Below are 21,230 nucleotides of genomic sequence, written 5' to 3' on the forward strand. Positions count from 1 at the left end.
TTAAATTGATAAAACTAGCAACTCTTAAAAGGGATACTTCTTTCTCGTTCCATTTATTGTTTGTTCAATCATATGTTGTTGTTTTTTTTTCTCATATGACAAATTTATAAGCTGGATGTTTATTCCCCAATCGAAACAACAAGGAGTAAATAAAACCAGTGCCAACAAGGACTTAGAAGTCGACTAAAATGCAATCTTTTTTTTTTTTTTCCTCCCCCCCTTCCTCACCACGTCCAGCGAGGGACGAACAATCATCTGAAACGACGAAAGTCAAAGTATCCCCTTGAAGAATCAACAAGGCCACAAGAGAAACTCACATGCAAAGACAATCTGTTTGGCAGAGAGTGGAGAGGCGAGACTGTGGCTGTTACAACCCACAGAGAGGAAAATATGGACTCGGATCTCCATAAAGCTTCATCCTGAATTACCACTGCTTTTGTCAATTTGACCACTCGTATTGAAATATTGATTCCACCAGTTGTTGCACTTGGCCACTGAAGCCAGAATCTAAATACTGAATTTACTTTTGCACCAGTAGGGTTAAGGCAATTACACGCACACACATACAAACAGTAACATTTTATAGCCGACAACAAAATAGATGTGTTCTTTTAGTATCGGTACCAATTATAAACAAAGCAGATGTGATGTACTGTAATTCACTAATAAAGTATTAGGCCATTTTTCCACTTGTTCTGGTTTATATCGCCACTGCCGTATATATATATCTAATTTAAAAATGTTCCTGTAGCACACTAAATTTAACATACCTGACATAAGTCCTCATAGTAGTGTTTTGTTATGTTCTCCTTGTAATTACTGTAAAATAGCTGCTGGGAGACAACTATTTCTTAAACCATTATTTACTGAGGAAAGTGTTGCTGAGCATGCACGCCTCTTTACAGCAGTGCCCTGCTTCCTATTAATATTGTTACACACTTCACTGTGTTGGAGCTGCCCCGTTCTACCGTTCACTGCTCAGATCTATGGTCCGGGTCCCGACAGCAACATTTTCTCTCCCCAAATTACCTCCTCTCTTGGACTTTCGGGAATATGTTTGTCAACTCTAACCCTTGTGATGGTAATGCTAAATTAAAACCCAACCCAAGACTAACTGGCGAGTTTTTAGCAGGGTGACCTTTGTAAATTTAAGACAGTTTTCATATGTTTGTAACGTACGTGTCTCAATAAAGGATGATGACCCAATGTACGCTTAATCAACATCTGCCACTTTGAAATAAGCCAACTGGCCAAATCAGAGTCATTGCTCAGAGATGCCAACTTGGCATGAGGGTGTAAATCACCCCAATTACATGCTGAAGACAGGATGTCTTTCCTAATTATGGAGATGGATAGGAAAAAGATTTCAAATTTCTATGGGTGGTGGAAAGATGTGTGTGACTGAGAGTCTGTGCGCCATGCCATTTTAGCTTCCCTCTCCACACCGAAGACATAATGTAGAAATGTAAAGTGAGTTCAGACTTTCCACATTCTGTCTACTTTCATTAGCAGCTGCAATTATAGAGTAGGACTGTGCAATTTGACCAAAATATCATATCCTGATATACGTCACTCCACACCCTGATAACATATATTACAGTGTATATAGCACATATTCTGTAAGTATAATTACTGCACAGAAAAGCTTATTTTTATTACTTTATACATGCATCCACTGTCCATTAATATAAGAAGGTAAAAACTGTCAGACACCATTATATTTAATGTGTAACATCCTAAGTATGCCTCAAGAGAATGTCTTAAAATTTGGTGGAAAATTTGGTGGCAAAATGTCAAGGACACTGTGACCTCATGTCTAATCTTTCTTATGGATGTAATATCTTAAGCAATAAGCCTTGGGATTTTTTTTTTTTTTTTTTTTTGGCACAAATATTCACTTGGGCTCAAGGAGGAATGAATTTAATCTTGGTAGCCAAAGGTCAAGTTTACTGTGACCTGATAAAACACATATTTTGGCCATAACACAAAAAAATACACAAAATATGAATAAATCTGATGTAATTTCACACATGCTGTATGTGTATAGCATACACTGAAAACGTGATGACATTTAATTTTCCTCCTGCAAATGCACCATCTAAGAAATGCTTTGAAGGATTTTTTTTTTTTTTTTTACATTTGGTGTACATATATATATATATATATATATATATATATATATATATATATATATATATATATATATATATATAAGTTGACTTGGACTTGAATATTGTCTGCTGTATTTCAAGGTCTAAGATCCAAATGTAAAGACAGTGGCTGTATCTAACAAACTTCTAATAATAATAATAATAATAATACTAATAATGGATTAGATTTATATAGCACTTTTCTATGAACGCATACCTTGGGATTTTTTTTTTTTTTTTTGGCACAAATATTCACTTGGGCTTAAGGAGGAATGAATTTAATCTTGGTAGCCAAAGGTCAAGTGCACTGTGACCTGATAAAACACATAACACACCATAAACACACCTAACCCTGACCCTATCAACACAAGCTGACTTGGACTTGAATATTGTATGCCGAATTTCAAAGTCTAAGATCCAAATGCAAAGACAGTGGATGTATCTAACAAACTTGTAATAATAAAAATAATAATAATAATAACAATAATAATAATAATAATAATGTATTAGATTTATATAGCGCTCTCTATGAACGCATACTCAAAGCGCACAGTGGATCCATTATTCATTCACTCACACTCTGGTGGTGGTAAACTACATTTGTATCCACAGCTGCCCTGGGGCAGACTGACGGAAGCGTGGCTGCCAATCCCTCCGATCACCACCAAACACTCATACACATTCATACACCAGTGTGAGTAGCAGCACTGGAGGCAAGGAGGGTGAAGTGTCTTGCCCAAGGACACAACAGCACATGACTGGGACAGAGTGGGATTTGAACCGCCAACCCTTCAGTTATCTGAGCCATGGCCGCCCACCTGGTTATATATTTAACAGGTAAACTTACTTTGGGTCAAATTGGACTAGTTTCCATTCAGTTTTGAAGCTGTGCAAAAACCATTCATATATAAAATACTAAGTCTAACCAAGGATCCTCTCTAATAAAGACAAAGTAATGCAGTCGGTCTGATTTGAAACCGTATATTTCCTGTCTCCTGTGTGGGTGCAGCCTGAAGAGTTTGAGGATGTAGTAGAATAAGGTTCTCTGGGCATCCTCTAGCAGACAAAAGCAAAAATCTGATTTTTCTTAACCATGACTGCTGACTTGAAGTAAAAAGGATTTAAAAAAAAAAAAAAAAAAAGGCTGGAGTGCAGGTAGTCTCAATGTATGGGACTTAGTCTGCACCAGTTTTGCTTTGAGTTGAGAACATTGTGTGGATGTAAGTAGATTAATAATAAGGGCAATAAAAACTACTTAGGCCCATTGTGGCCATATCTGTGTGCAGAAGTTAGGACTTGCCAGGGCTGATTATAAACATCCAAAAAAAGCAACCATTAGGAAACTAACTGCAGCCATCAGGTTTGGAAAAAGCAATTTAGGTTGTGAGGCTCTTAACATTAATGTGTGTGAGGTAATACTGCACCCAAACCTAATAGTGGTTTATGTAGGAAAACCTTTATATCACAGTCCTGCTAGAATACACTGCATTACCTGCTTACATCAAGAGGTTCTAGAACCTATAAAGCAGGGGTCTCAAACATGCAGCCCCTGAGGTCAAAACTAGCCCGCCAAAATGTCAAATCTGGCCTGTGGGATGAATTTAGGAAGTGCAAAAATTACACTGAAGATATTAACAATCAAGGATGTTAAACTCATTTTAGTTCAGGTTCCACATACAGACCAATATTATCTAATGTAAAAGAATAGCATAATAACCTATAAATAGTGACAACTCCATTTTTCTAGGTTCAACTGGGTTAATTTTACTTCAAAAGAGCAAAACTAGTTCATCTACTAAGAATAACAATGATCTGGGCAAATGAGAAACTGAATTAGAAATTGTCTTATTTTAGTTCCAAACTCCTCATTTGTAACAATATTATGCTTGTTACCAAATATCCGTGTAATATTATGCGTAATGCATGTGTATAAATGATAAGTTGAGGCATAATATTGTTAAAACTGCACTTATTTTTCAAAGAAATTTCTTTTTTTTTTCAGGTTATTCACATGTTTTTTTTGTTAAAGGATAGTTTGTAAATGTAAATAGTTTCATAATTGAATGTTTTTTTATTGCACTGCTTCTCTTTTTATTTGACTGTTGGTTTTCATATCCATATTTTATGTTACATATCTGTTGTGAAGCACATTGAGTCTGCCTTGTGCGTGAAATGTGCTCTATAAATAAAGTTGAATTGAATTAAAACAAAGAGGAAAACGTTGTCATTATCTATAGGTTGTGATGCTATTACTTTACTGGTCCGGCTCACTTGAGATCCAGTTGGGATGAGTGTGGCCCCTGTAGGGATGGGAATCGATAAGAATTGAACGATTCTGAGTCCATTATGGATTTTGCTTATCGATCCGATTCCTTAAAAATTCTCTTATTGATTCTCATTGGGTGTAGGAATAAAAGAGTACAAACGGGTGTGTTTGCATTAAGTGTCTTTTATATGTCTACCTCTGCACAGAAAATATAACATATACAGTATGTACAAATAATAACAACAGACAACCCCGGGCCCAGTTTTTTTGGGGTGGGGGGGGTGGGGGGGGCGTGTACAGTGAAATGCTGCATTTCCAGTATGTGGTATCGGCTCGACTCGACTCGGCCTTTTTTGCGTTTCCATTACGAGAAAGGACCTGGAATCTGGTACCTGGTACTACTTTTTTGGTATCACCTCCGCTGAGGTTCCACGACTAGGGACCAGATACTAAAACGTGACGTGTAAACACTGCAGACCACTGATTGGTCAGAGAGTTGTATCTGTGACCCGCTGTTTTACAAAAAACAGATGCGGAAGTGGACAGTACATATAGTGGTACATTAATTCACATGATAACAGCCCAAAACTACACCATGGTCGGTTGAGGAGAATCAGTCTTTGGTGGCCGACGTAAAAATTCAGACGAGACAACACGCAACTAACGAGTTTATTAGCAACTCTCTGAACAGATGACACAGAAGTAACGTGCCACATCACTATGACGACCAGGTACTGTAAAGTTGGTAGTATCTTGTAATGGAAACGGTCTCAAGGAATACCGAGTCGAGCTGGTTCCACGTAGTGGAAACGCGGCAAAAGTGAAACTAAAGGCGCTTTACTAATTCCTCTGTCTCCCGTTGTTGTGCACCTCATTTCCTTTCCCCTACCTTCGGAAACTTTTATTTGAGGGGGCAGGACGTTTGTTGCCCACAACGGAACTGGGCCCAGATAACGGCTGGGTGGTCACTGCCACTAGATTCACCAGCGTCGCTAAGTAGAGTATCAAATTCGTGACATTCTTGTAAATGAATCACATGCTGTGGACAAATGTTTGAGCATATTGGAGGGATTCCACCCTTTTGAAGAAATGGAAGCTTTGACAGTGTTCTAAGTGGACCTGGTGTCGTCTTTTTAGACCATTTCTGCCTCCATGTCATGTTGGCTATGTTCTTACCAAAACAATGCAGCATGCACGTGACGTCATCACGCATGCACAACGAAGGTGGAATCGGTAAGCAGACTCGTTAAGCAGGCAGGCAAACAATTCCAAGGAATTGAGCTACTGGGAACCGGTTCTATTTGAGAACCGATTCTCAAAAAGAACCGGTTCTCGATTCCCATCCCTACACCCCTGGTATAAATAATTACTATAGTGCATTATTTCTGTAGATATAATATGTAGAGTCGACACGTTACAGATAAAAACATGCATGAAAACTCCTTACCTGAGCTCCATGATACTGGTGACATTGCCAGATGGGTAGATGCGTCGGATGTAGTTAAAATCTCCCACATACAAACTTCCATCGATGCCCCACGCCAGGGCCACCGGCGCCAGCAGCTTGTTGCCCAGGGCCTGGCCATTACAGCTGGGGCATGAGATGCTTCTGCGCCGCCCATTCCCCATGACAGTGGAGATCACAGGAGGCTGGAGGGAGATGAACTGGTTCTCCCCGCTGCCTTTGTAAAGGATGCCTAGGAAACAAACACTAGTTACTTCCATGTGTGAAAGCAAAACGGTTGTTTGTCACTGGTAGCAGCATGTGGGCTCATTATCTGTCCAGCATTTAAGGATTCTCTTGGGATGTGTCGTTTTTGCAGAGACAGACATGGCCGAAAAGAGATACACTCATGTTCAGCTAACTACAGAACATTGTTTATGAACTTTTAAGTAAGAATAAAACTTCCTGCTTCATTTTTTGGGTTATTAATCATTGTAATATTTCACATATTTAGAGAAGTGTCTTGTTGATATGTTAAATTACTGTCTTATTGTCTCATTACAACAACGGCAGTGTCGAACAATATGTTAAATGTAATCTTAACCAACACAAACATCCCTATGTGCACAGTTGTGTCGAGGTAAATCACCATTAGCCCTAAAGACTTTGAGGTTTAATGCTTCTCCAGAGGATGACACACTGTTTATAACGGCTCAGCGAAATGAGTTTTTTAATCTCGATGTTTTTAACTGTCCTGCCTACAAGAACGTAAGGGATGCACTTTATGTTAAATCATCACCCGTTTATGTTGATTTCTTTTGCCTGGATGATTATGTTTACGATTATGATGATGGTGGTTATATACTTGAGCTTTGGGAAGGAGACCTTTCCTGTTTTAGAATTTATTTGACCAGAGAGAGGACAGAGGACTGGAGATTTTATTTTAGTCGAAGCTGTTAAAATTATCTGTTCTACTATAATGGAACTGAATGCATTACAGTTTTAGCTTATTGCAAAACAGCCTCTCAAATGGGGGTATGCATACCCCCAGGGGTACTTGGAAGAAGCCCAGGGGGTACGTTACATTTTTGGGGAAAAACACATTAAATAAGTCATCATGTTTCCTCTCATTTTACCACATTTCTTATTTTCATTCATATTTCACTCTCACATGTGTTTTTTGTTTTTTTTTTTCTACCTGTTTCTCTTACACTGGTGTGTTGTTGCTGCTGTAAACTGTGAAATTTCCCCATGGTGGGATCCATAAAGTCTTATCTTATCTTAATGCTGAAATGTAAAACACAATAAATACAATAAAATTGACACTCCTGACCTTATTTCATTTCAGTATTTTTAAGCTTTGGTAACATTTCAAGAACATTTCTATTTTATATTATTCAAAATTTGGGGTTTTTTGAGTAATTAAGTCATTATTTTTTGTTGATGAAAAGTTCATTTATTCATTAATGACCAATTCATTTATTTTTCTTATCAATCAAAGATGGCACTTTTCGGTTTATATTTTGCAGAAAAAATTTACTTATAAAAGATGTGTTATTTTTAATATATTAAAGTTAAATGTATGTTGTTTGTTTACAAAGTTTTGAAAATAAAAACAGATACTTTTGGGACAGGAATAAATTTTGCCTCATTTTTCAATCAAAAATGCTGAAGCAAGAGTTGGGGGTACTTGGCTTAAACGTATTTCAGGGGTACTCCACTGTAAAAAGTTTGAGAACAACTGCTGTAAAAGATAAGGAACAGGTGCAGCATTGGAAGAGTTAAACAATAATTTAATAAATCATCTTCCTTGAAAGACTCAAACAGCCTTGTTGTATCCCTCTGACTGTAAAGTTATGTTTAACCACGTGTTGAGTGAAATGATATAAGTAAGTGTTGAAATTTAGAAAGTGTGACTGAATCAGTTCGATTTAAGTTACCGTGACAGTGAACAGGAAATTAGAAGGACACTCAGAGTGAGTTTACTTCCACCAAGGTCCCACAGTCCTCTAATTCTATCAAACACCTACTCGTTTTATCTCAGAATAAGCACAGATATTCAGCCTCTTACAGGTAATGGGTTAGTCCTTGGCCCATAGCTGAGCATTCCATCAAGTTTCAAAAAAATTTGAATGGGACTTTTTTTTTTTTTGCCGTGATAGTTTTATTTTATTATCACTTGAGCATTAGCTTTGTTAGATTTATGCTATATCCTCCTGAGACCAAGGGAGGTAAAAGTTTTGGCTTTTTTACATGAAATAATTGCCTTGATTGGAAACAGCATAATGCAAGAGTTTTCCTGATTTTTTATTTTTACTTTTTTACTATTTTTTTTACCTCTGCCAAGGAACAACAGAGGTTATGTTTTCATCTGGGCTTGTCTGCTTGTCTGTGTGTTAGCAAGATAACTCAAAAAGTTATGGATGGGATTGGATGAAATTTTCAGGAAATGTTGATACTGGCACAAGAAACAGATAATTAAATTTTTGTGGTGATTGGGGGGGGGGGGGCTGGTCTGCCTTGGCGGAGGTCTATGCTGTCTGAGTGATTTTCTAGTTTTTAAACTGTTTTTATGGAAATTAGATCAATGACAATATAAACTAGACACCCCCCCCCCCCCCCCCCCCCCCGACCACCACCAAAATTTCATCTTTTGTTCCTTGTGCCAGTATCAGCATTTCCTGAAAATTTCATGAAAATCCGTCCGTAACTTTTTGAGTTATCTTGCTAACAAACAAACAAACAAACACCCAAAGCAAAGTGATCACAATACCTCCTTGGTGGAGGCCATAAAAAAGTCATATACAGTTTCCAATATATGTGATGTCAGAACAAGAACACTACACTTGCACTCACACACACACACACACACACACACACACACACACACACACATTGAACGGTACTTTGTATGTAATCCCTCTGACACATAAACACGACTGATCTCATAACCTCCTTTCCAGAAATAAGCAGCTGACCCTCAGTCCTGTTGATGAACTGCAATACATCAATCATATGACTATTGAAACCCATCCAGAAGCTAAATATATTATGTTGAAAATGTCCCTTTTAACTTGAAAGGAACTCCGTTTTCCTCATGTCAAAGAGAGAGAGAAAACTTACATAGTTTGCATGACACCTCCCACTAATACCAGAGCATACATTTACTCTGGACTCGCCAAATTTGGTGAGTCACTACAGATTAATATTTTAACAAGAAGCAGATATAACTGGCTTTTTTAGGAGGGGGTTACTGATATAGAGGGACTTTCTTCAAAGGGGAAAACACATCAAAGGGAAGAAGTGCATGCTGGAAGCACTTAATTATTCACATCCAGCAACTTGTTTGAATTCACAGAGCCTCTGCCCTAATTAGTGAATCTATGACACCACTGAATGGCCATATAATGTCGTTCTCCTGCAGCATTATCCCACAAGTCATCGGAACCCTCCACGTACTCTATGTGAAATCCGAGGTGTGCTGTCATGTAGCGCACATCTCTCTTCTGATTAGTTCCTTTCATTGATTTAATTGATTGAAGGGCAAATTCAAATGGAGGCAAGGTCTGCAGAGACTCCTGACAGGACAATCTGACCAATCCAGCTTTTGTATCGCAGAGCATTATACATGAACCTCTAACAAAGACAAATAGATCCGGGGGACGGTTTTATGTGTGACGCCATCAAACGCACGACCTTGGGACTTTAATTGAACCGTGATCCATGCGCTTGCTCATCGAATGAAACACACAGCGTGATGAAACACTCACTGAGCCAAAAGGTTGACACCGAACCCGGAAGCATTGCTACAAATAACAAATAAACTGTGTAATCTGGCCAGAATGATAATGTGGAATAATATGTTTAATAGGTAAATAGCTACTTAACATTCTCAAAGGATGACAAAGATGTTTCTAATATGCAGAGGAGTAACAAGGTGTGTAGAGCATGGATCAGCTGCAGAAATACAGCAGTCAGGCACTTTGGCTTCCATTCAGCTTAAAAAAAAAGCAAACAAATTTAATGCTGAGGTCATCTTGGCAAGCTGCCGTGGTCCTCTCTATTTACACTTCCATCATAGTTTACAGTACACACAGGCTTTACCATAGGCTATTACATGGCATAATGGAACAAATTAAATACACTAATCAATCCTTAACAACCCCCTACATTCTCTCCATATTTAGTACTCTTTAACTTTGATTTGCTCTTACAACTTCAGACACTCGTATGGGAAATAACTCAGAGCCAGTGAACAGATTAAGGTTCAGTTTTCTTCCCTCAAGGACACTCGGCCATGACACATTACTGTTGATGATTGTAGCGAGGATCAAGCCTTTGACGTCTCAGCTGGAGAGCTGGACTGATGGGAATTAGACTTCTGACAATCCAGTGCCCCGAGCTGGGGAGGGAGGGACTCCTGCAGTGTCTGGACTAAAATGACTCTGGGGTCCTGAAACATATTTATAAAGATGACTTTTATTTCTCTCTGCTCTGATTCTGACTTCTGAATATGGTTAATATCCGTATGTGAATAAACAAAAATGAAACTCAAACACATGCAACAGTAACTGTCATTAACTAACTTTGAGAGGATGAAAACCAATTTATACAGTTTGGTAAAGTATTTTTTTTTTTTTTTTCCTTCCTCTGCTCAGACAGAAGCAAACCTTGACAGATTTTGCAGAGGAGACTGCAAGTCAAGTTTAAGCATGGCAGCTGAATGGATCTACCATTAGGGATGTGTCTGCTCATTGATTTGTGCTGTAAATGAATGTGTGGAGGCGTTTTTTTTGGGGGGATTTGGAAAAGAAAAAAAAAAGTTGGTGAAAAAAACCCATCACAGTTTTACTTGGCGTAACGAGGAAAGGCTTTTTCGAAAGTCTGAGAATCTGTTGTCCATCTTGCTCCAAGTTAACTCCAAAACAGCGCTACGGTTTCATCAAACCAGCGCACTGTTCATAATACATTGTAGCTGCAGACGATGCAGCATTTACAACATTATCAAACATTCAAGCAGAGAGGGAAGAAATAGTGAAAAGTAAAGGATTGTAAATGTATTAAGTCGTGCAGGAACCAACTGTAATTTTCTACTGCATAAACTGAGTTAGTACTGAATAAATTTCAGCAGAATCTCTACAAAAAGTTTGAACAAAAAGCAGAAATTGCTTTTGCATTTTATTCACATACTCTGACTCCAGGTCATGGAACTGCAGATTCCCTCAGTCCTCCGTCTGTAAGTACAAGGCCATTTGCCTGCTACTACAAATGTGTATTCGCTCATTGGTTCATTCAATTGATTCTGTCCTTAAAATCATTACACAAGGCAACAATTTCTTTGATAAAATGCTAATTCCCATCATGTAGCGGGGAAAAAAAAAACGCTTTAATACAGACATCACAGCTTCCGAGATGATTAATGGTGCAAACGCAAGGCCGAGTCGCCATACCTGATAAAAAAAATCTGGAGCGCCCAGAGCAATGTCACCTTGGTGACACAGAGAGTAAAGAGATTGGTAGAGGAGGAGCAGGAGTGTGTCTTAATTGCACCCTGTCCTTCTTTGTTCTCCTTTACACTGAGTCATTCTCTCAGATACCACCCAAGCACCCACTGATTCACCCTGATAGAGGCTAAGAGTGGGCAGGAAACCACTGAATGCTTTAAATGTAGCCTGTGTGTGAGCTGTACTGTAAGTACACTCCAGGATACTGAGTTGCTGAACTCTGTGTCCAATAAGAATCAACTATGTTACTCAAGATAAAGACAAGCTGCAGACTGAGGAGAAGGCATATCCACTTGTAATGAAGAAAAGAGGAGCAGGACTAAAGCACAGACACCAGCAATTTGCCTTATCTGGTTAGACAGGCTCTGGAGTGGAGGCAGAGAGAGCGAGGCTGCTCTGCTCGGGTCTTTTGCCACAAATGATGAGAGAAAAAGTCCTCAGATGTTCGAAGGGCCGCAAAAATGATGCAGCAGTCACAACAAGCGGAGATAGTAAATGTCTGTACAGCGGCAGAAGACCACCACTCGCTAACACGTTAGGTGAGGACATTAGTCAAGGTTTACAGCATTAAAGAATCGATACTGGAGCAGCAACGAAGGCAAACAGTGATATTTGGATTCATCTTTGTGCCGACCAAGGATATCGAACTGCATGCCTTGCCCAAAAACCCATGTGGGCCATAAATCTCAAATGTCAAAAAGTGGTTAAATGCAAGTCTGAATTATTCAGTTTGGATTGGGAAAATGTAAGGGAGAAAAGGTACCTCCACACAACCTCTGAAATAAAAATTAGATGTGTAAGAGTGAAGACAGATAAGATTATAGATGGGGTTTTGATGTTTGGATGTGAATGCAGTATACAGTCACAGAAAAAAATTATATGACCGCCCCTTTGTTTTCTTCAGTTTCTTGTTCATTTTAATGCCTGGTACAACTAAAGACACATTTTTTTGGACAAATATAATGATAACAACAAAAACAGCTCATAAGAGTTTAATTTCAGAGCTGATATCCAGACATTTTCCATGGTTTTCTTGATAATAACCAAAATCACTTAAATTCTCGCATCAGTAGCTATAGCATTGTACTAGGGATGCACCGATATTAATACCAGTATCGGGTCCAATACTCAGCGTGTGTACTTGTACTCATACTTGTAAAAGTACTCCAATACAACCACACCGATGCTACTTGCGGCAGCAGGTACACGGCGGAAGAGTAATGTCAGCAGTGTGGAGATTTTTCTAAATAAATGACGGTGACAAAAGTAACGCCGACCGCAAGCAACGTTAAAGACACAGACAGATACGAACGGCGCGTTCTGTCCATCTTCTGCGTACATTCCATACATTTTCCAGGTGCTCGCGGATGCATACCCAGACGGAGAATACCAGCGGGAACCGTGGAGGTAGAGGATCTGTTCAAAGAGCGACTGTGAGAGTTAGAGAAAAACTACTGATGCATTTATAACAACTACTCTCATCAATATTAATATCAACATTAGTATCCACAATAGTGTTACATCTGTCGTCTCCATGTTTGTTATTACTGACATTCTTCTTCTCAAAAAAACTTTTCTTTTCTTCGTGGTATTTGTCCAGTATGGTTAATTGAGAGCGGCGCCCCCTGGTGGATTAATTGAGAAACGCTCATTCCAACACATTAAATGTCAGTAGCAGCACTTTGTTCCAGTCAGACTAATGACAACGACAATAAAGCACATTTACAAAAGGAACTAAGAACTAGAATGGGATTATTAAGTACTCATATCATTACACTGGGTTAAAAAAAAATGTTTTTTGCAAGTTGTCTAGGTTTTTCAACTGAATTAGGACCATTTTGCACCGCTAAATCCAAAAATGACATCTGTTTTTCTCAATCAGGTCAGGTTTTTTTGCTAATTTGATTTTGAAAAATTTGATCTTCTCACAAAATATAATAATTAATACCAAAATAAGATTGGTAAGCACACTTTATGAAACTGGTGACTTGATTCCTGTTAGGTACAATGGTGTATTCACTGCAGGTGTAGCAGAATACGTCAGGCTTATTTTTGCAAGATCTTCTGGTCGAAGCCATTTCATTCACCTGTAATATTAAAAAAAACATTAATCATAAATTGGCAAAAGTAAAATCTTCAGAACTCGTTTATTGCAAGAAATATGAAAGAATTTTGTATCATATGATGTGAAAATGCCCATAAATGTAAGCAAAAATGTTAAAAAGCTAATATGTAGCATAGTTCAGAAAGTTGACCTGATTGAGCAAAATTAATGTGATTTTTGGATTCAGCACACCAAAATGATCCTAAATCAGCTCAAAAATCTTAAACAATAAATTTGTTGTTGACCAGCGTTATCGTTACCTCTGTCATCTCCATGTTTGTTATTACTGACTTTCTTCTTCTCAAAAAACTTTACACTTCTTCGTGGTATTTGTCCAGTATGCTTAATTAAGAGCAGCGCCCCCTGGTGGATTAATTGAGAAACGCTCATTCCAGCGCATCAAATGTCAGTAGCAGCACTTTGTTCCAGTCAGACTAATGACGACAGTAAAGCACATTTACAAAAGTAACTAAGAACTGCAGTGGTATTATTAAGTACTCATATCGGTACTCAGTATTGGCAAATACTCAAATATAAGTACTTGTACTCTGTCTGGAAAATAGTGGTATCGGTGCATCCCTACATTGTACTGACAAAAACAGCGCCTTTAGGCATTCCATGTTTTCTTTTCTGTCTGTTTTAGTCACATGATACACACAGGAATTAGTACTTGATTGCATAGCTGTTGTTTTTGATGACTTTCGATGGTCTAATAATTTTTTCCGCGACTGTATACTAGAGGACTGACGATGCAAACACGAAACAATTCTCATGCATACAGAGCTCAGTGTCTTTGGGTTGATTTAATAGGATTGTGGCATGAAAGCCTTTGGGATAAATTGATTAAGCTCCTGTCACACGAGGATAAATGAGACCGAACAACATAACTTTTGCTAAACTATATTTGAATCTCTCAAATTTAGTCAGACATTGCATTTTATTTTTGGGGTGATGCTGTAACAGAACGAGTGAGAAGTGTGAAAAAGCCTCGGGGAGACTGCAGCATTTACTGCAGAAACGAGAAAACTAGACACCATCTGCTTGTTGTTTTATTTCTGTCATCACTGTTTCCATGTGGAAGTACAATCCTGCACGCGATGATTTTTCATGCACTGTAACATCCAATTTTCTGATAAATCCACCTAACGCAGCTCAGTCTAATAAAGGATGCAGTACACATTAGCATATCACACGTGCTGCACCTATCTGTTGATCACAAACGCATCTCACAACAACTACAACTCCAACTGTGATGCTGCCACAGTGAAGGCTTTGGAGATGCTCGAGCTTTACTTTTTAGACAGGTGGGATGAAACAAAATGCACCAGAAGCAGTCAAGCTGGAGGCATATTTCAGTGTTCTTTCACACACTTCACAAACTTCACGTTCTGGATGGCTTGACAGATTGGGTTCGGCAATGGGCCCCTATGTCTGTTCTTTTAATGTTCAGCAAAGAAACAGGACAAAGTAGCATCAAGGTTTGAACAAAGTAAAGGACGACTCGCATTCTCAGACTGCCTCTCTGACATGTTTTCCTCAACCGTATCCGACAAAAGACAGTTTGTGCAATCTCCGAGAGGTAAGTCGACTGTTACACACGCAGCATACGTGAATGATATTACCGTGCAAACCCACCGAGTATTGTGGGATGATTACTGATGCCCCTGCCAATTGTGGGCGTGCATGCAAGATGCTTATAAAAGACTATATTTCGACGACTGAGTTGCCCAAACAGACCTGCACGGGTATATAAAATATTTTGTTTACGTTGAACTTGATGTACGAGCCCAAAAGGACACGAGGGCCAAAGGCAGATTTATATTTTTGTGTCAGAAGTTTGCAGAAGTAATGAAAGGAGGCTGAGTAACTCCATTAGAGCTCGTGTAAACCGGCTAATAAACTACACATCCGGCCTTCGGCGATAACCGCATAGACCCCAGTGACAGTAATTTAGGAATAAAGTCTTTAAGAATCGGAAACTGCGGCGTGAAAAAAATCTAATTCAAAGTGATTTATCTGTCTCTCACAGAAACCAAAAGCATCAATGACTACTAGTAGCTGGGAGACTTATTAATACGCGGCCTCCTAATGACATAAACTAAAGTGTTGATTGCTGCTGAAGGCCAACTTGTAGCCTTATAAAAGTCTGCCTGATGAAAATATTTATACATTTGCTGGAACCGAATCCGTTTTAGCTCCATCAAAGCATGGCAAAGGGAACACATGAGAATAGAATGAGACTCCTACCTGTTACGTTAACAGCACATCCTCTTGCGTGTATGTAGGTGTATGACACAACTCTGCAGAGGAATCTCACACTGAGGAATATTAGGTAATGCTACATGTTTTGTCTGGATGATTAGAAGTGGATCTTACGTGTTGAGTCAAAGGCCCAATCACAGTTCACCCCCTCCCAGCCAGCGTGTCCATGTGGGCCTCAGAAGGGTTACATTTGGGCTGCATATAAGGGTCCCATGTGGGTTTGTCCGCAGTTTCCATGGTGGCCCCACATGTGTTTGCCCATATCAGAATCGGAGATCTGAATCTCTCATATAATTTACTCTTCACACTGTTTATCCCATGGTATTTATCTTTCATGTCATTTGCACTTCTTCTCATGTTATTTGCACTACTTAAATTCTATGTTTTACACATATCTTAGTTTGCAATACTTTTTATTTTTTAATGTAAATATACTCAGTGCCAATGAAAACGCAACACTTGAATGTGTTTTATTGTTCCTGAGCTGCATCAATATGTTTCAGTTTCACCTGTATAAGATAATCCCAGACAATTTCTTAACAACCTGAGACGGGTTGAGCTATTGTCACGTTTGAATGAACTTGTCTGCATTCGTAAGACTTGTTTTTCTCATTGCTCAGCAATGAACTGCTCAACTTAAGGAACTGTGGTCAGTTAAGGAGTGGTCATGTTCTGTATATAAAGGCAAGCTGAAAAGCACCAAATCATTTGCAATAACTCAGCGATGCCCAGACTGACACGTGACCACAGATGCCATGCTATGGGGCTCCTGGAGGCCGGAATCTCTGCTCGGCAGGTGGCGCGCCGTTTTGGATGCAACGTGTCCACCATAGTCAGGATGCAACAGAGGCATGAAGAAACTGGCTCAGCTGCAGACAGACCTCGCCCTGGACGAGCACGTGTGACCATACCACAGCAGGACCGCTACATTGAGCTGCAGCACCTCCGGGACCGCTTTGTGACTTTTGGTTTTGGGGGTCCTTGAGTTTCTTTCTTTATCCTTATTTTTTGTCAACAAATTTGGATGTGATTTTTTATTTTTACTGTATAGAAATGGCCTATGATTAATTCCAAAGAGCTTATGGAATAAAAATCCTCATCGATTTAAAAAAATATAAGAATCTTCAAGTGTTGCGTTTTCATTGGCACTGAGTATAACTGTGCCTTGTACGCATATGTGTTGTTGTTTTACTGATATTTGTTGTCTGTAAATTCATGCACTGAACCTGAGAGCTTTACCTCAGTTTCGTTGTACTTGGTACATTGACAATACAGAGATTCAGATCTCTGATTCTCACATGTGGGGCCACCGTGGAAACTGCGGACAAACCCACATGGGACCCTTACATGCAGCCCAAATGTAACCCCTCTGGGGCCCACATGGACATGCTGGCTGGGTTAGCCCTCCCCCTCACCCTTACCCCTTGGCCCTTGCACTTGACACTACCCCTTGAAACGGAGCTGCAAGAGGTAGGATAGGATAGATACTTTATTGATCCTTTGCAAGAAAGGAAATTGCTTAGGTGGGGGTTGAAACTAGAGCTGCACAATATATCGTTTGAGCATCGTCATCGCAATGTACATGTGCGCACTAGTCACATCACAGATTGAGCAATGTAGGAGGCAAATGAACTCAACATGTTTTCATCTAATTTCAACCTGGGTACCTGACACACACTGCGCACAGCGATCCACCAATCACAGTTGTTCTTAATCAGTTTGGAGTGAGTCGCTGGTAACAACATTGAAAAATGAGTATCTGGAACTGAAGGCTGGACTCAAAGATGGAAGCCGTTTTTCCAATTGAAAGCCGCTCATTGGTGCCAAAAAGATTCACTGCACCTCACTCACTGTGGTGAAAGTTTATATATTTTATAGTGATGTTATAGATATAAAAGTGGCAACAAAAAAAATTCACGTAAAATAGAAAAAAACAGATAATTAACAGATGCATGACTGTTAAGATTCTGTGAGATATGTTTGAGGAAATGCATCTCGACTGCACAAACTCTGGCTCCTGAATAGAGCAGCACAATATATCATTTGAGCATCGTCATTGCAATGTACGTGTGCGCAATAGTCACATCGCAGATTCCGCAATGTAGGAGGTAAATGAACTCTACATGTTCTCATCTAATTTCAACCTTCGTACCTGACGCACACTGCGCACAGCGATCCACCAATCACAATCATTCTTAATCAGTTCGGAGTGAGTCGCTGGTAACAACATTGCAAAATGAGCAACGAACAAGAGAAAATCACCGAAAACGACGATGTGGTGCCAAAAAGGAAAGCACCGTCAGTTATCTGGAATTATTTTGGTTACAAGTAGGATGATACTGAAACACATGTTCTGTATCAACAGTGCCTTAATGCACCTGTTGCCACAACGAGAGGAAGCACAACTAATTTGTTTGACCGTTTACGTTGGCACCACACATCTATTATATGCTCCTGAGTATTTTTTTCATGTTGCAATATATATTGCAGGGTTAAAATAAATCGCAATGTCAGTTTTTTCCAATATCATGCAGCCCTAGTTGAAACATTTCCCTATAAAATGGGACAACCCTTCGCGGGCTGTTGCGTCATCAGCAGTCATCAATGCCGCTATTAACAGATGCGAAAACTTTGTTTCCCGAAGTATTCCCCATGCCGTCAGCAGCTGTAACCATCTCTGTTGCATGGGCTTTGGTCATCTTTTTGCAGCTATCAAGTATAAACTGCAGAAATACGATCTATAACACATCGAAACAGTATTAAACGGTCGATCAAATGATTAAGTAGTTTACGAAGAAAATATGTACATTTGTGTGTTTCTTTCATCACAGTGCTGCACTTTTTTGCTGTGTTTACCTCCATCTTGCCAATGATTCGAACAGAATTATGGGAAATTTCTCGTACACCTCCGTTTGTAGTGGAAAATCTGTGTTTCAAGGTCCAAACAGCCCTCCGCCTTAGCCCTTCCCCTCCATCTAATTGAGAAGCGGGACAACACTACCCCTTCACGTGTACGCGCAAAATGGAGGGGGAGGGGGAAGGGGGAGGGGCCAAGGGGTGAACTGGGATACAGCCAAAGTGACCCTCTCTGATGACCACATAGAGCAGTGTTTCCCAACCTTTTTGAGCCACGGCACATGTTTTACATTACAAACACCACAAGGCAGACCACCAAACAAAAATGTCGCAAAAAGTATATTTATTGGAAAATAATGCAAATCTAGTCTCGGAATGAAAAAGCTGAGAGGGGTGCATCAGTGACCCCTCGGATGGAGCCCTCCAAGCTTATGGACTGAGGTCTGTCATAGTATAATAGAGGCATACCCCCCCCCCCCCCCCCCCCCCCCATCCAAACCCGATCAGTGGGTCCTGCGCATAACCCACTGATCTGCACATCACTAGTGGGGGGGTGGGGGGGCTGGCTTTGTAAACAGAATGCACTGCATCGGGGCCGGTTCACTTTCACTTTTTTCACTTTGCAAAGCAAAACTGGAGGCTGTTGTTGTGGAGCGGATCAGTGGTACGTGCAGTTGTACATAGTCACGGAAAAAAAATTCAGACCACCCTTGTGTTTTTTCTTCACTTTATTGTTAATTTTAATGCCTGGTACAACTAAAGGTACATTTGTTTGGACAAATATTGTAATAATAACAACAAAAGTAGCTCATATGAGTTTAATTTCAGAGCTGATATCCAGCCATTTTCCATGTTTTTTTTATAATAACCAAAATCACTTCAGTTCTTACATCAATATCCATACCATTGTACTGACAAAAACAGTGCTTTTAGGCATCCCATGTTTTCTTTTCTGTCTGTTTACGTCACATGATACACACAGGAGTTAGTACTTGATTGCATAACCATTGTTTTTGATGACTTTTGATGGTCTAATAATTGTTTCCCCGACTGTATCTATACAACGCTGCTCGCTTAGAGTACCAATCAGGTGGAATTGTGTAATCTTTCACGGCACACCTGATGATTTCTTATGCCACACTTGTGTGCCACAGCTACAGTGGTTGGGAAACACTGACATAGAGGATCATTTCATGTTAAATTAAGCTTAAATACGACTAAAAGTGAGCACACTCTCGCTGTATCCCTGTATTTATATAAGAATACATTTAAATTTTATCTGCCTCAGAGTGATGAAATTTGGTTTATCTCTCTGAGCACAATGAGCCTTTAAAAAGTCATTTTTTAAGCTGACGATAGCTTTGCAAAAGGTACGAAGTTACAAAGACAGCATTTCACCATGCTTTAAAACCAGCCACACACCACGTCTCGGTACCAAACTGACATGCATAAAATAAACATACCTGCCTGAAGCTGAAAAGTGATAGACTGAACAGAACCAGAGAATGTCTAAACATTACATCACATGGAAGATTTGGACTTTGCTTTTTCTGTCCCTCTATGGAAAGTTGAATCGGTTAATCATGAGAGACCCTGGGTCCAGAGCAGAGAAAGTCTCCAGGCGATATGGCTCAGGTCCAAATACAAAACAGACCTGCCAGCATGTAAGATATATTTACTGTACAAATATGTCCATCCATCTATATACAAGCTATCCATCCATCTATCACCTGTATATATGTCTATATCCATATATACTGTTTATCTATAACTACAACTGTTCATCTATCCTTAAACTATCTATCCATCTAGCTCTATCCCTCTTTGTCTATTTCTAACTATCCATTTATCTATCTGTATGTCTACAGGGGTTGGACAAAATAAGGGAAACACCTTAAAAAATCAACAAAATATAATTTAATATGGTGTAGGTCCGCCTTTTGCGGCAATTACAGCTTCAATTCTCCGAGGTATTGATTCATACAACTTGTGAATTGTTTCCAAAGGAATTTTAAGCCATTCTTCAGTTAGAATACCCTCCAACTCTTTTAGAGACGATGGCGGTGGAAATCAACGTCTTACTTGAATCTCTCAAACTGACCCTAAATGCTCAATAATGTTGAGGCCTGGGGACTGTGCCGGCCATAAGAGATGCTCAACTTCATTAGAATGTTCCTCATGCCATTCTTTAACAATTCTAGCTGTATGGATTGGGGCATTATCATCTTGAGGTGAAGGTGTTTCCATTATTTTGTCCAACCCCTGTATATGGGTCAATATATAATTGAGGGACTTTTTCAGTTACCTTTACAGGGTAACATGGCTGACAGGTATTAGGTGCATCAAACCCCCCTTTTGTCAAGTTTTTTCCTGTCCCTAGTCTAAAAAGTTTCCATTCGAGTAGAAAACATTACCTGTAAAATATTAATTAATTTTGACCATGTTTAGGTGGGCCACCATGCGTTTGAAAATTTGAACTGCGAGGTTGCCGAATTCGGCAGGCTCAGAAAGTGAATATACCATTTAATACACTTAAGTCAAGTAAAACTTCTTAAGTTGCTCAAATATGCTTTATAAACCTTACTATCAACAGTTTAAGCCCTAATTTAAATATAAATTTAAAAAAAAAATACAATAAATTTCA

The 21,230-nt window shown here is 39.3% G+C and overlaps 1 protein-coding gene and 1 long non-coding RNA gene across 2 annotated transcripts in view; one reads left to right on the plus strand and one right to left on the minus strand.

The window, feature by feature from the left end:
- The window catches only part of LOC115426939 (uncharacterized), a 35,358-nt gene extending 33,327 nt beyond the window's left edge, over positions 1-2,031 (plus strand). The window contains exon 5 of the long non-coding RNA XR_003936407.1: positions 238-2,031. This is a non-coding gene — a long non-coding RNA (uncharacterized LOC115426939). The remainder of the gene's footprint in view (positions 1-237) is intronic.
- Positions 1-21,230, minus strand: part of LOC115426935 (teneurin-3) — a 244,088-nt gene that overhangs the window by 23,279 nt on the left and 199,579 nt on the right. The window contains exon 21 of the mRNA XM_030145210.1: positions 5,864-6,113. Coding sequence (XP_030001070.1) covers positions 5,864-6,113 — 250 coding nt within the window. The remainder of the gene's footprint in view (positions 1-5,863; positions 6,114-21,230) is intronic.

The sequence above is a fragment of the Sphaeramia orbicularis genome, chromosome 10 (genome assembly GCF_902148855.1).
Source record: "Sphaeramia orbicularis chromosome 10, fSphaOr1.1, whole genome shotgun sequence".
In the NCBI taxonomy this organism is placed as follows: domain Eukaryota; kingdom Metazoa; phylum Chordata; class Actinopteri; order Kurtiformes; family Apogonidae; genus Sphaeramia; species Sphaeramia orbicularis.